Genomic DNA, 12,346 nt, shown 5'->3' on the forward strand with positions numbered 1-12,346 from the left:
GCTTCTGGAAGAACTACAACACGCAACAAAGATTAGAAGGCTTACAGGAAGGATCTCTTACAAAGACGCTCTGATGGTTGAGTCAGTGGGTAGGAAAGTTAAAAGGCGTAGAAAGAAGTGTAAAGTGCTTTAGAAAGGAAAGTTTGAGAGAATTTAGGTTAGTTATCAGATATTCTAATCCCGCCAATCGTGTTATGTCTTACTTTTTATAGAAATCTAGGTCTCAATAGTTGATTGGGACACATGTACGATACCTCGTTGGCCTTTTGAAAAGGATGTCCCGAGCTAACCTCTCAGAAAGGATGTCTGGAGTGGTTTCTTGAGGGAAAGAAACTTTCAGAGGGAGATCCTTCGAAAGGCTTTCGAAGAAAGGCTACTGGAAGCCACTAGAAGGTCTCCGTGGCCTTCTCCCCAAGAGCCCTTCTCTTGAAGAAAACTCTCTCTCATAGAGAGAGAAAAAAAGGTACAACATTAATTAAAATAAAAAATAAATTTTAAAAATATAATCAAACATAATACAGATAACAAATTTAAAATCTTACTTTTAAAAGTAAATAATAAATTTTAAAATTTCCATCTCTAACTAGGTTAGGGACAAAAAAATTTCGGTCTCTAACCTTTTTTGGACGAAAATACGTTTTTGATATTTTTTTAATATTACAAAATGACTCTAAAATATTTTTAAAATTATAAACATGATCTAAAATTATTTTTTTTATATTTCTTGACATTTGGTATAAAAAATGTTTCAAAAAGGCCTAAATAACGCCCTTAAAGCGTTTTCATACATCATAACTTGACATGCTAGTTGAAGTTATGCGCAAGTTGTCACGTTTAAGTATCACATATTTATTGAATTATTAAAATTCAAAATTTTAGTATTTTGTAATAATTGACCTTTTTATGCAGGCTGGTGAGTGGTGACCTCCACTTTGGACTAAGTATATTATGGAAAACGAATAAAGGCAAGCTTATGAAATCTCACTTTCCCAGATGCCTCCATTTTTTTGTCCTTTACGGTCCCTCCAAGTAGTAATAATAATAATAATAATAATGAAAAAAAATTAAATAAATATCTATTAGATGACATTTAACAATAATTGTTTAAAGAATAAAGTTATTTTTAATCTAAACTATATTTAGTTTTTGCAATTTAGGGCATTTAAAATATTTTATTGGGTTATTTAATATATTTTATAGCTCGAACTACAAAAAAAAATAAATGTAATTTTGATCGTAAATAATTAATTTTTTTATTTAAATTTTAATTATTTAAATGAAATTTTAAACAAAATGAGTTTTGATGTAAAAGTAAGAATTATTTTAGAAATTAATTATTTTAATTTAACTAAAATAATTGAATCGATCAGAATTATCGATTTTATTTAATTTAAAAAATTAAAAATAAATTAAAACGATCAAATACCGTCCAATAAAGTCTAATACCATCCCCTTCTTCTCTCTCTCTCTCTCTCTCTCTCTCTCTCTTATATATATATATATATATATATCCACACACAAAATAAATAAACAGCAGCCACCAATGTGATGTCTTCTACTGTTCATCGATCTTCTTCTTCCACCACAAGAAGAAATCTGAAGCTGCGGTGGACATGGCCGCTAGCATCATTATCCGTTCAAATCCGGTAATCGGAGGGGCCTGCCGGCCGCCGGAGCTGCTCGCAGCCGGGACAATGCCGCCGGTTCATGAGGCGAAGAAGAAGAAGAAGAAGATTACAATGATGCGGAGGCATCTCCAGACATCCGACAAGGGCGACGGTCTGTTGAGTTTTCCTCAGGCTGTTGCATCTGAGGCTTCATCCGCCATAGATCAAGAGGTAAAGCACTTATCTTTTAATTCTCTTTCCTTTAATTTTATACCCAAAAAAAAAAAAAAATGATGGGTAAATGGAAATATCCTTTAGGGTTTATGTGGGATTGTTTTAAAATTTAAAGAGAGAATAATTGAGGTCGAAACAATCAAGTATGAGATTATGGGATCATTAGCATTATCTACTTCACTTAATCAACTAGCTCGATCGTTTTTAAATAGCACGTGTAAAGAAATGTTGCCCAACTCAATGCTCTGCTCATGTAGTGGGAGTCACACAATCCAATAACACTTAAGAGTCGGTTATGAGTCTAATAATATTTCGTTAAGCTTATACGACAATATCATTATCTATTTTACTCTTACATAAATATTATGTTTATTTTTCGTCCAAATTTTAGTTAACATGATTGAGTGTTAGTTTATATTTGGTTGGGAGGTACGAAGAGGGACAAGAAAAGAAAAGAAGAGAGATCTCTTTATTTTATTCGAATATAAGTCTTATAGTAGAAGGGAAGTTGCATAATTCTTTTAACTATTTTGTCATATTTGATTATCTATCCAAACAAAGTAAAACTATATTATGTTCATTACGTTATTTTACTCTTCTGCTCTAATCTATTATATACTATTTCATTCTCTACTCCACCTCTATCCCGAAGACAGAGGTAGTTGCAAAAGAAGGTTTTTGTTTTATCTTATTATAAAGAAGATTACTCCACTCAAGATCTAATAAGAAAATAACTGCTTAAATTCGAAATCGGGCATTTTTTCTCTCCTCTTATGCATCTCTACTAGACCGCTTTCTACCAACAACCACCCATAAGTTTATTAGTTATAAGCATCATATGTTATATGGTATGTGACCCGTCACCTTTTATTATTAGTATCTCATATTAATCAAAGTAATAAACTTACGTGTTGGTCTGTAATTAATTAATCTAGGTTTCCATTTGAAAAATCTAAAAATTAAGAATATTTAAGAACTATTGTTGCCAACAAATTTTGTCACATATTCTTAATAACTTAAGAATGAAATCTCTAACAGAAAATCTAGAAACTTATCCATACAAAAGTTGGAGAGTAATGAATGAAGATAAGTTGCTATTAATTATATACTAAGATATATTAAATGTATTATATTCAAAAGATATCATCTAAATCTAATATTAAGCCACGTCACAAACAACGTTACCTCTTGCTCATCTTTGCCTATGATCAGATTTTTCTTGTCATCGATCTCCTCTTGCCTCCCTTTTGCCTCGTCTTCACCATTGCTTTCCTAAATTCATCAATCGATCTATTATTGTAACAGACTGAATTGATAATAGATCGGTCTAATCTTCAATTTTCACATAAAATATTTTTTAATTTCAAATCAATTCGGTCCAAAAACGAGTCTAACTTTGGACTAATACTCACCCTTCAAATATATTTAAAAAAAAAATTGAGAATCAATGAATCATAACAACACGTTATGACCTTAAATGGCAAGTTTAATCTTTTTGGGAACATAATTTTAATCCTTTTTGGACATTTGAAAGAGACAGAAAGCAATCCATCACCTGATAAAAACAGGAAAGAAAGATCTAGGATCGAGTCTCACCAGCGACAGTGTGAGAGCAATCTCTCAAATGAGGGGGACTTCTTGTGCGCAGTATGCACTGGTCTAGTTGCTGTTAGTTGGCTGAGTCACTATGATTAACTTCCCTTCACATTCCTGTCGGGGCGAGAGTGGGGAGCGCTCGAGGTGAGTGATTTCACCTTTTGGAACAAAACAAGAAAGAAAGAAAGACACACGAAATGGTCCAAAAAAATAAAAAATAAAAAATAAAAGAAAGAAACATATACGAAATGTCCAAAATGTATAGATGGGCCCACTCGTGTCGGGAGATATTTAGTGAGAATGCGTTTATAGATATGTTTATTTTATTATTTTTTAATTTACATAATTTTTTAACATCCTGTAGCCACAAAACAATAATGACGCTTTCGACGAAGCATTTCTTTTTTTTTTTTATTTATTGAAATATGTTTTGATTTTTAAATTTAACATCATTCTCGAAATTTTACTTGACCTAATAATTTGAGGAGCCATGTTACAGTGTCTGAATGATTGATGCACGAAATGACCAAATGAAATGAAACCTGCTCGGTCAAGGTTCGGCGGACTTCATCTAAGATGAAATCCACCCAAACACTGCTATTAAAATAAAAATAAAAAAATAATTAAAATTATAATGTAAAAATTAAATTAAATTAAAATTAAAATTATAATATAAAAAACAATTAAAATGAAATCCGCCCGCATAGCAACAGGTGGACTTCAACATACTTGAAGTCTATGTTGAAGTTCGCCCATTCAGTTGGGTGGACTTCATCCATGATAAAGTCTGCCTGACTTTATTTGGACGTGTGTTTTGAGGTGAAGCAGCAATTTTAAGATGAGAGTGTTTTTGTCATTTAATGCTTTTAGTCATCCTGTGCGTCAATCAATTCGGCCCAAGTAACATTTTTCTAATTCGAGAAGGAAACCAAATGTCCCGCACAATTTTTGTCAAAATCATGTTACTTGTAGATATTAAGAGTTATATTTTAAATTATATACACGTATATAAATAATTAAAATATTTTTTGTGTCTGATCATCTTGTCTCGTTACTTTTAAGTAAGAGGTATTTTAATCATACATCTCACTTTCTAACATAAAGGGTATTTTTGTTATTTTAACTATATTATATATTTTAAAAAATACAAATAACATTTTCTCTTTTAGATATATTACTGATTTTTTTTAAAAAATTTCTATGATGAAGATAGAGTTCTTGGGTGCATCGAGATATTCTTTGTCTTTTCTTGTGAATATTTGTTAATTAAGATATGAGATGCATTCCGAGCTTCTATAATTTCTAACATGTTTATTAAACTTATCTGATCATTTTTAAAAATTTCATTAATGATATTTTATTTTGATCTTTCAAGATATGCTTATCTCCTTCTCTCAAGATAAACATATCTTGATTTTTATAGATAAGAAAAAAATGATATTTGTGTTTTCTAGTATATTTTAAAAAATTTAACAATCAGTTTGATAAAAATCTTGGAATACTTCTCAACTTTATCTTGACCATTCTATATCTTGGTTCGAAAATCATTCTGAACTTATTTTGATACTTTTTTATCTTACTCATTTTAACAAACGCTACCTTATTATTTTCTTGCTCTATTTTGCATCGATTTTTCAGGACATTGTTTATATGTTGTACCTTAGAAATTGCAGGATCCAACAATTCCCGTGACGGACGTTGGAACAGTGCTACTAAACTATGTGCCAGTCTACGTAATGCTCCCTGTAAGTCGCCGCAAAATCACTTGATACAAGCGTATGTTAGTCCATGAGTTTATTGGTAGGAGACTAGACTGCACGGAAATGATAATGGGAAGATATTATTTAAAAAAAAAATAAAAAAATATGAGAAAAATATATAAATAAAAAAATATAGAATTTTTTTGGTAAATATAATTTTTATATATAGTTTATTATACGAAACTAGGTTGTACGTAGAGATGGCAAAATGGGTTTGGCATGACGGGCTGGTCCGTTGGGGCCCGGCCAGGCACCGGGCTAGGACCAGCATTTTGCTGGCCCATTTAAGGCCTGGCTGATTTGGCCCGGCCCTCTTGGCCCAGCGGGCCAAATGGTGGCGAGCCGGGCTGGCCCGCTAATCGGCCACACAACCCCTCCCCCCCAAACAGCCCTCGCCCTCACCCTCTGTCTCGCCCTCGCCCTCTGTCGCCCTCGCCCTCACCCTCGTCTCGCCCTCGCCCTCGCCCTCACCTCGCCCTCGCTCGCCGGTCGCTGCCCTCGCTCGTCCTCGCTCACCGATCGCCGCCCTCTGTCTCGTCCTCGCCCTCACCCTTACCCTCGTCTCGCCCTCACCTCGCCCGCGCCCCTCACCCTCGCCCTCGCCCTTGCTCGCCCTCGACCTTGCTCATCCTCGCTCGCCCTCTGTCTCACCCTCTGTCGCCCTCGCCCTCACCCTCGTCTCGCCCTTGCCCCCTGTCTCGCCCTCGCCCTCGTCTGCGCCCCTCACTCTCGCCCTCGCTTGCCCTTTGTCGTCCGCGCCCCTCGCTCTCAGTCTCGCCCCTCGCTCTCAGTCTTTGGGTGGGCTGGGCTGGCTCGTTTGGCCCGCGGGCCCGTGCAGGGCCGGGCTAGGGCCAGCAATCTGCTGGCTCGTTTTTAAGCAGGCTGATTTGGCCCGGCCTGGCCCGTTTGCCATCTCTAGTTGTATGGAAATAAAAATTAAAAAAATTATATTTTAAAAAAATAAAAATAAAAATATAGAAAGATACATAAATAAAAAATATATTTTTTTTATAAGTATAATTTTTAATATAAAAAATAATTATTCAATTTAAAAATAAATATAAATTTCATAATGCATTCAAACAAATTTTAGAAACAATATCTATATCTAAAAAAAATTTGAGTTATACATGAAATTTTTTTTATCTCTATTCGATGAAAACGCATTTTCATATTGGAAATATATTCTTAATATTTTTTTAATATTATGAAATGGTCATGAAAAGTTTTTGAAATTGTAAAAATAGCCCGAAAACGTTTTAGAAATGAAAATTGTAAAATTTTAGGACCCAATCACTTATCACTCGAGTTAAAAGTTAGACAATCATTCAATCTTATAAGAGCTGCAAGTAGCGCCATTACTAGCGCATGAGCCTTGCGAACCAATTTTGGGTCAATTTTTGAGTAGCTAAACCAAGTCAGGGCCATATTTACCGGGGACTATCATATTAAACCCAACAATTCCCCATCCATTCCAGAATTGCATTTGTGCAAACTTGAATATATGATTTGCTCTGATACCAATAGAACCTCAAAATCCAAGTGCTTACCACTCAAGTTAAAAGCTATAACTGTTAACCGATACAACTACTTAATCCTATAAGTGTTATGGGTGGTGCCATCATCAGCGCACAACCCCTGCGAACTAACTCTGAGTCAATTTTCAAGTAGTCGAATCAGGTCAGGGCCATCTCTTCGGGACTACTAATATTAAACTCAACAAAAATGTTTTAGAAACATCGAAACAACACTCTCGAAAAAATGTTGTGCATCATAAATATGAGATGTTTATGATTTTATCAAAAAAAAAATCCATAATAGGGGTTTTACTTGGGACAGGTGAATGTCCTAGTGAATCATCTCTACGAAGGGTGGTCACTATAAGTGAACTTAAATGGGCAGCCAGCCAGGTGCTCCAAATCTCTAATCATGGTTTGCATTTAAACTATTTGATTAATTAATGATAAATACACTTTATTAGAAAATAAAATACAATCATTGCATCTTAATCAATATCATTGTTATTTATTTAATAAATAAAATTCTTATTCAGCCTCTAAACAAGTCTGACCCTTAATCTTTCTTTACATATCTCTCTCGTTTGCCATTTAATATAATGTACGAATTTAGCATAAAAAATAAATCATGATCAAATTATCAAACACATAAAAAAATATAAAAAATTTTACGTGAAAAAATTAAATTGAGAAAAATCCTGATTAAAAAAAATAAAATATCATTATGATAATTTTGCTATAATAATTTTAATATATTAGATATTTATTTATAAATCTAATATTTATATATAAATGTATATAAAAAATAATTAATTTATATAAATATATATTTTAATAAAAAAATGAGACACGAAAATAAATCTTTTAATGAATCCCCACAATTATAGATGTGTTAATTTAAATTGCTGACTATTTGAAGCAACATTGCCTCTCTGGCATTGGCAGCTGGACGTTATTACAGTAGATAATGTTCTTGAGAACGAAGATGGCATGGAGAAGAAGCTCAAGCAGCTGAGAGCCGCCGGCGTTGATGGGGTGATGGTCGACGTCTGGTGGGGCATCGTCGAATCCAAAGGCCCCGAACAATACGACTGGAACGCCTATCGGAGCTTGTTCCGCCTTGTTCATCGCTGTGGCCTCAAGTTACAAGCTATAATGTCGTTCCATCAGTGCGGCGGCAACGTTGGAGATGCCGTCAACATTCCTCTTCCCCGGTGGATTCTTGAAGTCGGAGAATCGGACCCTGATATCTTCTTCACTAATCGGACGGGTAACAGGAACAAGGAATACCTCACCATTGGTGTCGACAATCTGCCTCTCTTCGCCGGAAGAACAGCTGTCGAGGTGAGACTTATGGTGAATTGTCGTCGCTTTTTTGCGGCTAATTACTGTGAGCGATCATGGTTCCGGTTTTTGATTCCAATTGATGACATGTAGGGCCTTGATGTGGTAAGATTTCTGTCAGGCATTTATGCGACCAGGTTATAGGCACGAATAGAAGCCATGTTAGGAAACGTGGGGGACAACAATTAACTATGGAGAGAAGTTATTGAACCTGAATAACAAGTAATTCTCCTAAGAAAAATCCCCCCAAATTCTCTGAGTGTAAGATGCCCTTTGAATAGTAGGGCTTATTGGAGCCTTGCATCAATTAGGCTGCATCAAACATGGATTTGGAATGACCCCAGGATGTTTAATTGAAGTGATTAAGTCAAAAATTGGTCCAGGCTAAGTTTGCTTTTATGGGCACTAAGATCTTGCATATTTCGGCTACTATTGAACCATTAAACTTCAAACCATTTGCACTAGCAGCAATTTGCATTCTGATAGTGATGTTGCAACTTGGATGTGTTTAGGTCTACAGAGACTACATGAAGAGCTTCAGAGAGAATATGTCAGACTTCCTAGAGTCCGGCCTCATAGTGGACATTGAGGTAGGGCTTGGACCGGCAGGCGAACTAAGATACCCCTCTTACCCAGGAAAACAAGGATGGCTTTATCCCGGCATTGGAGAATTTCAGGTGAGGTTGGCTTGGGTTAAATTTGTTGACTTGTGAATGGTTAATCTGTCATCTTAAGGATCTAAATTTTTTCCAAGATCATTCCTTGGGATTTAAGATATTATCAAAGTTATATGGCAGTGCCATGACAAGTATCTCAAAGCAGAATTCAAGGAGGCTGCAAGAAGTGCCGGGCATCCCGAATGGAACTTGCCAGACAATGCAGGAGCATACAATGACACACCCGACTCAACTGGGTTCTTCAGACGAAATGGAACATACCTTTCTGAAGAAGGGAAGTTCTTCTTGACTTGGTATTCTAACAAGTTATTGAGCCACGGCGATCAAATACTTGATGAAGCCAACAAAGCTTTCCTGGGGTGTAAAGTCAAGTTAGCAGCTAAAGTAAATGTCATCAATGTTTTGCCTTTATTATTACCTGTAATTATCACCGTTCACTGTACTTCAATATAACAGTTCACATTTCATTGTCGTTACACAGGTATCAGGAATTCATTGGTGGTATAAACACCATAGTCATGCTGCAGAACTGACCTCAGGATTCTACAACCTAAAAGATAGAGAAGGGTATCGCCCCATAGCAAGGATGCTTTCGAGGCATCATGCCATGTTGAATTTCACGTGTCTTGAAATGAGGGATTACGAGGACAGAGCCAACGCAAAAAGTGGACCTGAGGAACTTGTTCAGCAGGTAAATCAAGGAAGAGACTTATTAGTTATGTGTTAATTCATGGCTCATAGAATGGGAGGTCCCGTTGCATTTTCTAGGTTAGTTTTCATGGCAATGTCTACAATCTACGTTAAGCCCTGGTGCCAATGGTAAAAGAAAATAATACTCTTCTCCGAAGAAAGAAATGTTGATTATATGACACGGTAGCAAATTAATGATTTGAGTGCTCAATGTTCTGCATGTAAATTTACAGGTGCTGAGTGCAGGCTGGAGAGAAAACATTGATGTTGCAGGTGAAAATGCTCTTCCAAGGTATGACCGTGCAGCTTACAATCAAATTCTTTTAAATGCTCGGCCAAATGGTGTCAACAGAGATGGACCCCCGAAACTAAGGATGTACGGGTTGACATACCTGCGCTTATGCCATGATCTACTAGACTGGAAGAACTTCCGGATATTCAAAACTTTTTTGAAGAAAATGCATGCAGATCAGGTGAGTGAACCGTTGAATTGCTAACCAACTTCTCATTTAAAAGCCTAAGCTTGTAATCACTCCAACGACAAAAGTAGCTTGTAATCACTCCATTCCTCTTCTACTCAGGATCTTTGTCTGGATCCCAGAAAGTACGGCAATGAGGTAGCTCCCTTGGAGAGATCAAAGCCAAAAATCCCAATTGAAGATCTGTTAGAAGCTACTGAACCCATGGAACCATTCCCGTTTGATGTCGAAACAGACATGCCTGTTGGCGGTGTGCTTGCCGGCTTGGTGGATAACTTGATCAACGCGATTGCCTTCTTGTTTAGTTGATACCATTGCCGGCTTAGAAGAGATGCAATTTGCAGAGTAAATGAGAGGATGAACAAATTGTTACTTGTTCTTATGTGACAAACACACTATCATGTTGTACAGTTCTGTTTCACTCGAGTACATGACATTGGACAAGCTTTGACCTAATGGTAAAGTTAAAGCGAATATTTGGTTATTTTGGTTGATTGTACACTAATCAGGGAACCGAATTGAACTAATTGATTGTGTTATCATTGTGACTGAAGGGGAAGATAAAGACATACAATCGAAGAACTTAATGTGAAAATGAAAGGTGCATAAATAAAGATTGAAGATTGAAGGATTCTAGTGAAGATTGAAGGAGCCAAAGTGTTGATACAGTTTCTTGAGGAGATTGAAATGTCAAAATGTTCAAGAATCTTTTGGCTGTGATTGTGTTATTTCATGATTTTAGGGTGGGTTATGCAATATATACTTGTAAGGTACCGATATCCTTCCCTTCCAAAGTGTATTGCACCCTTGAATTATGCTATACCCCTTCGTGTTGCACCATCTTCTCACTCTTTATTTTTGCATCACACCCTTTGGTTATTGCATCGACCTTTCTTACTTAAAAGTTATTGTAACAATCCTCATACTAGAGTCAATGCAATATGTGGTGGACGAGTTCTTTTTTTTTTTTTTTTGGAGTGTCTCAATCCATTAAGCTTTCTGACCAAAATCCTCTACAAAAGGCAACAAGACAATGCCATTTAGCTCAACTATGTTGCTATTAGGTGCGTTTGATAGGGGTGAAAAATGAGAATAGAATTTATTTTTCATCTAAATTTTAAAAAATTCTATCAAACAGCTTTTCAATTCCATGGAATTCGAATTCCATTTTAGTTCAAAAAGTGAAGATTTTCTTTGAAATCAAGAAATTGGAATTCTTAGGGGTTGGGATGAGAATTGGAATTTCACCCTTATTTTTTATCTCTATCAAACGCACCCTAATAGCAACATCGTTGAGCTAAAAAGTGGAGTGGAATTCCAATTCTATGGAATTTCAATTCTCACCCCACTCTCTAGGATTTTCAATTCCTTGATTTCAAATAAAATCTCTACCTTTTAAACTAAGATGGAATTTGAATTTCATAAAAAAAAAAATTATTTGATGAAATTTTCTGAAATTTGGATGAAAAATGAATTTCACCCTCATTTTTCACCCCTATCAAACGCACCCTTAGAGTGTTAATCCTTAGTATAAAGTGTTTATTGTTCAGAAAAAAGTCTAAAGTTCAAAATCTCGTAAAATCATTATGCTTTGCCTCTTAGGTTATTCGATTCTTATCATTATTAATTGGGTTTAAGGAGTCATCACATACTTTAAAGAATCTCTTGACAACATTGGGATTATCTTTTATATACGAAAATAATTACTTACAATCATTATGAATCTATCATGCATAAAATTGTTTGCAATTAGTAAAAAATAGGTTAGCTATCTCAATATTTCTTCTAGTTTTTTTCTTTTCCTTTTCATGTATACAAGATAAAGATACAAATTAAAAGAGTTTTACACACGACAAAAGTTAAATTTAGGACCTAAAAATTGTAGGGTCTCTCTATTTTGTCACTAAACTAAGGTTTCATTCGCTTAATTTGAACAATTTTATTCATTTTTCTCTTTTTGTTAAGTTAATTTAAAGAGTATGTAAGATATGTATTTAGTGAATTATTTCAATTTAGTTCGATTAATTGACAACACATCCATTAAACTCAAACGGAGACCCATTTCTCATGGTCTCCTTTTTGTCCCCTTCTTTTCCCTTGTCCATGAACTCCACTTGTCTCTCTCCTTTCTATCCCAATTAAATTTGGTAAAGTGTTTAGGGTATAGTCTTTATATTTTAATTCACAGATAAATTGGTCAAATAAATTATTATATTTTAAAGTCGAGATCAATTTGATCATTATACTCTAAAAAAGTGTCAAATAAATATTATATTTTTAGACCCATTATTGTGTTAAACATTGTTGTAGATATTTTTTTAACATCGTTCAATATATTTTAACTTTATTAATAGTGTCAACGCTATTCATAATCAAAATAACTTCACATGGTTATAAAGGCTCATATCAAATTCTGTCAACGTTCAGAATTGATCGACTGTG

At 35.0% G+C, this 12,346-nt stretch overlaps 1 protein-coding gene across 4 annotated transcripts; it reads left to right on the plus strand.

Annotated features, from left to right (window-relative positions):
• Positions 1–1,523: 1,523 nt before the first annotated feature.
• LOC127810863 (beta-amylase) lies at positions 1,524–10,871 on the plus strand. 4 transcript variants are annotated; one of them, XM_052350435.1, is made up of 9 exons: positions 1,524–1,838; positions 5,102–5,182; positions 7,660–8,058; positions 8,571–8,735; positions 8,856–9,119; positions 9,217–9,426; positions 9,659–9,898; positions 10,007–10,362; positions 10,459–10,871. In XM_052350435.1, the coding sequence occupies exons 1-8, from the start codon at positions 1,614–1,616 to the stop codon at positions 10,211–10,213; spliced, it is 1,791 nt and encodes a 596-aa protein (XP_052206395.1). In that variant the 5' UTR covers positions 1,524–1,613; the 3' UTR covers positions 10,214–10,362; positions 10,459–10,871. The 4 variants fall into 4 exon arrangements, with proteins under 4 accessions (XP_052206395.1, XP_052206397.1, XP_052206398.1 ...); XM_052350437.1 differs by having other exon boundaries at positions 5,111–5,182; XM_052350438.1 differs by lacking the exon at positions 5,102–5,182.
• The last annotated feature ends 1,475 nt before the right edge of the window (positions 10,872–12,346 follow it).

Source organism: Diospyros lotus, chromosome 10, assembly GCF_014633365.1.
Source record: "Diospyros lotus cultivar Yz01 chromosome 10, ASM1463336v1, whole genome shotgun sequence".
Taxonomy (NCBI): domain Eukaryota; kingdom Viridiplantae; phylum Streptophyta; class Magnoliopsida; order Ericales; family Ebenaceae; genus Diospyros; species Diospyros lotus.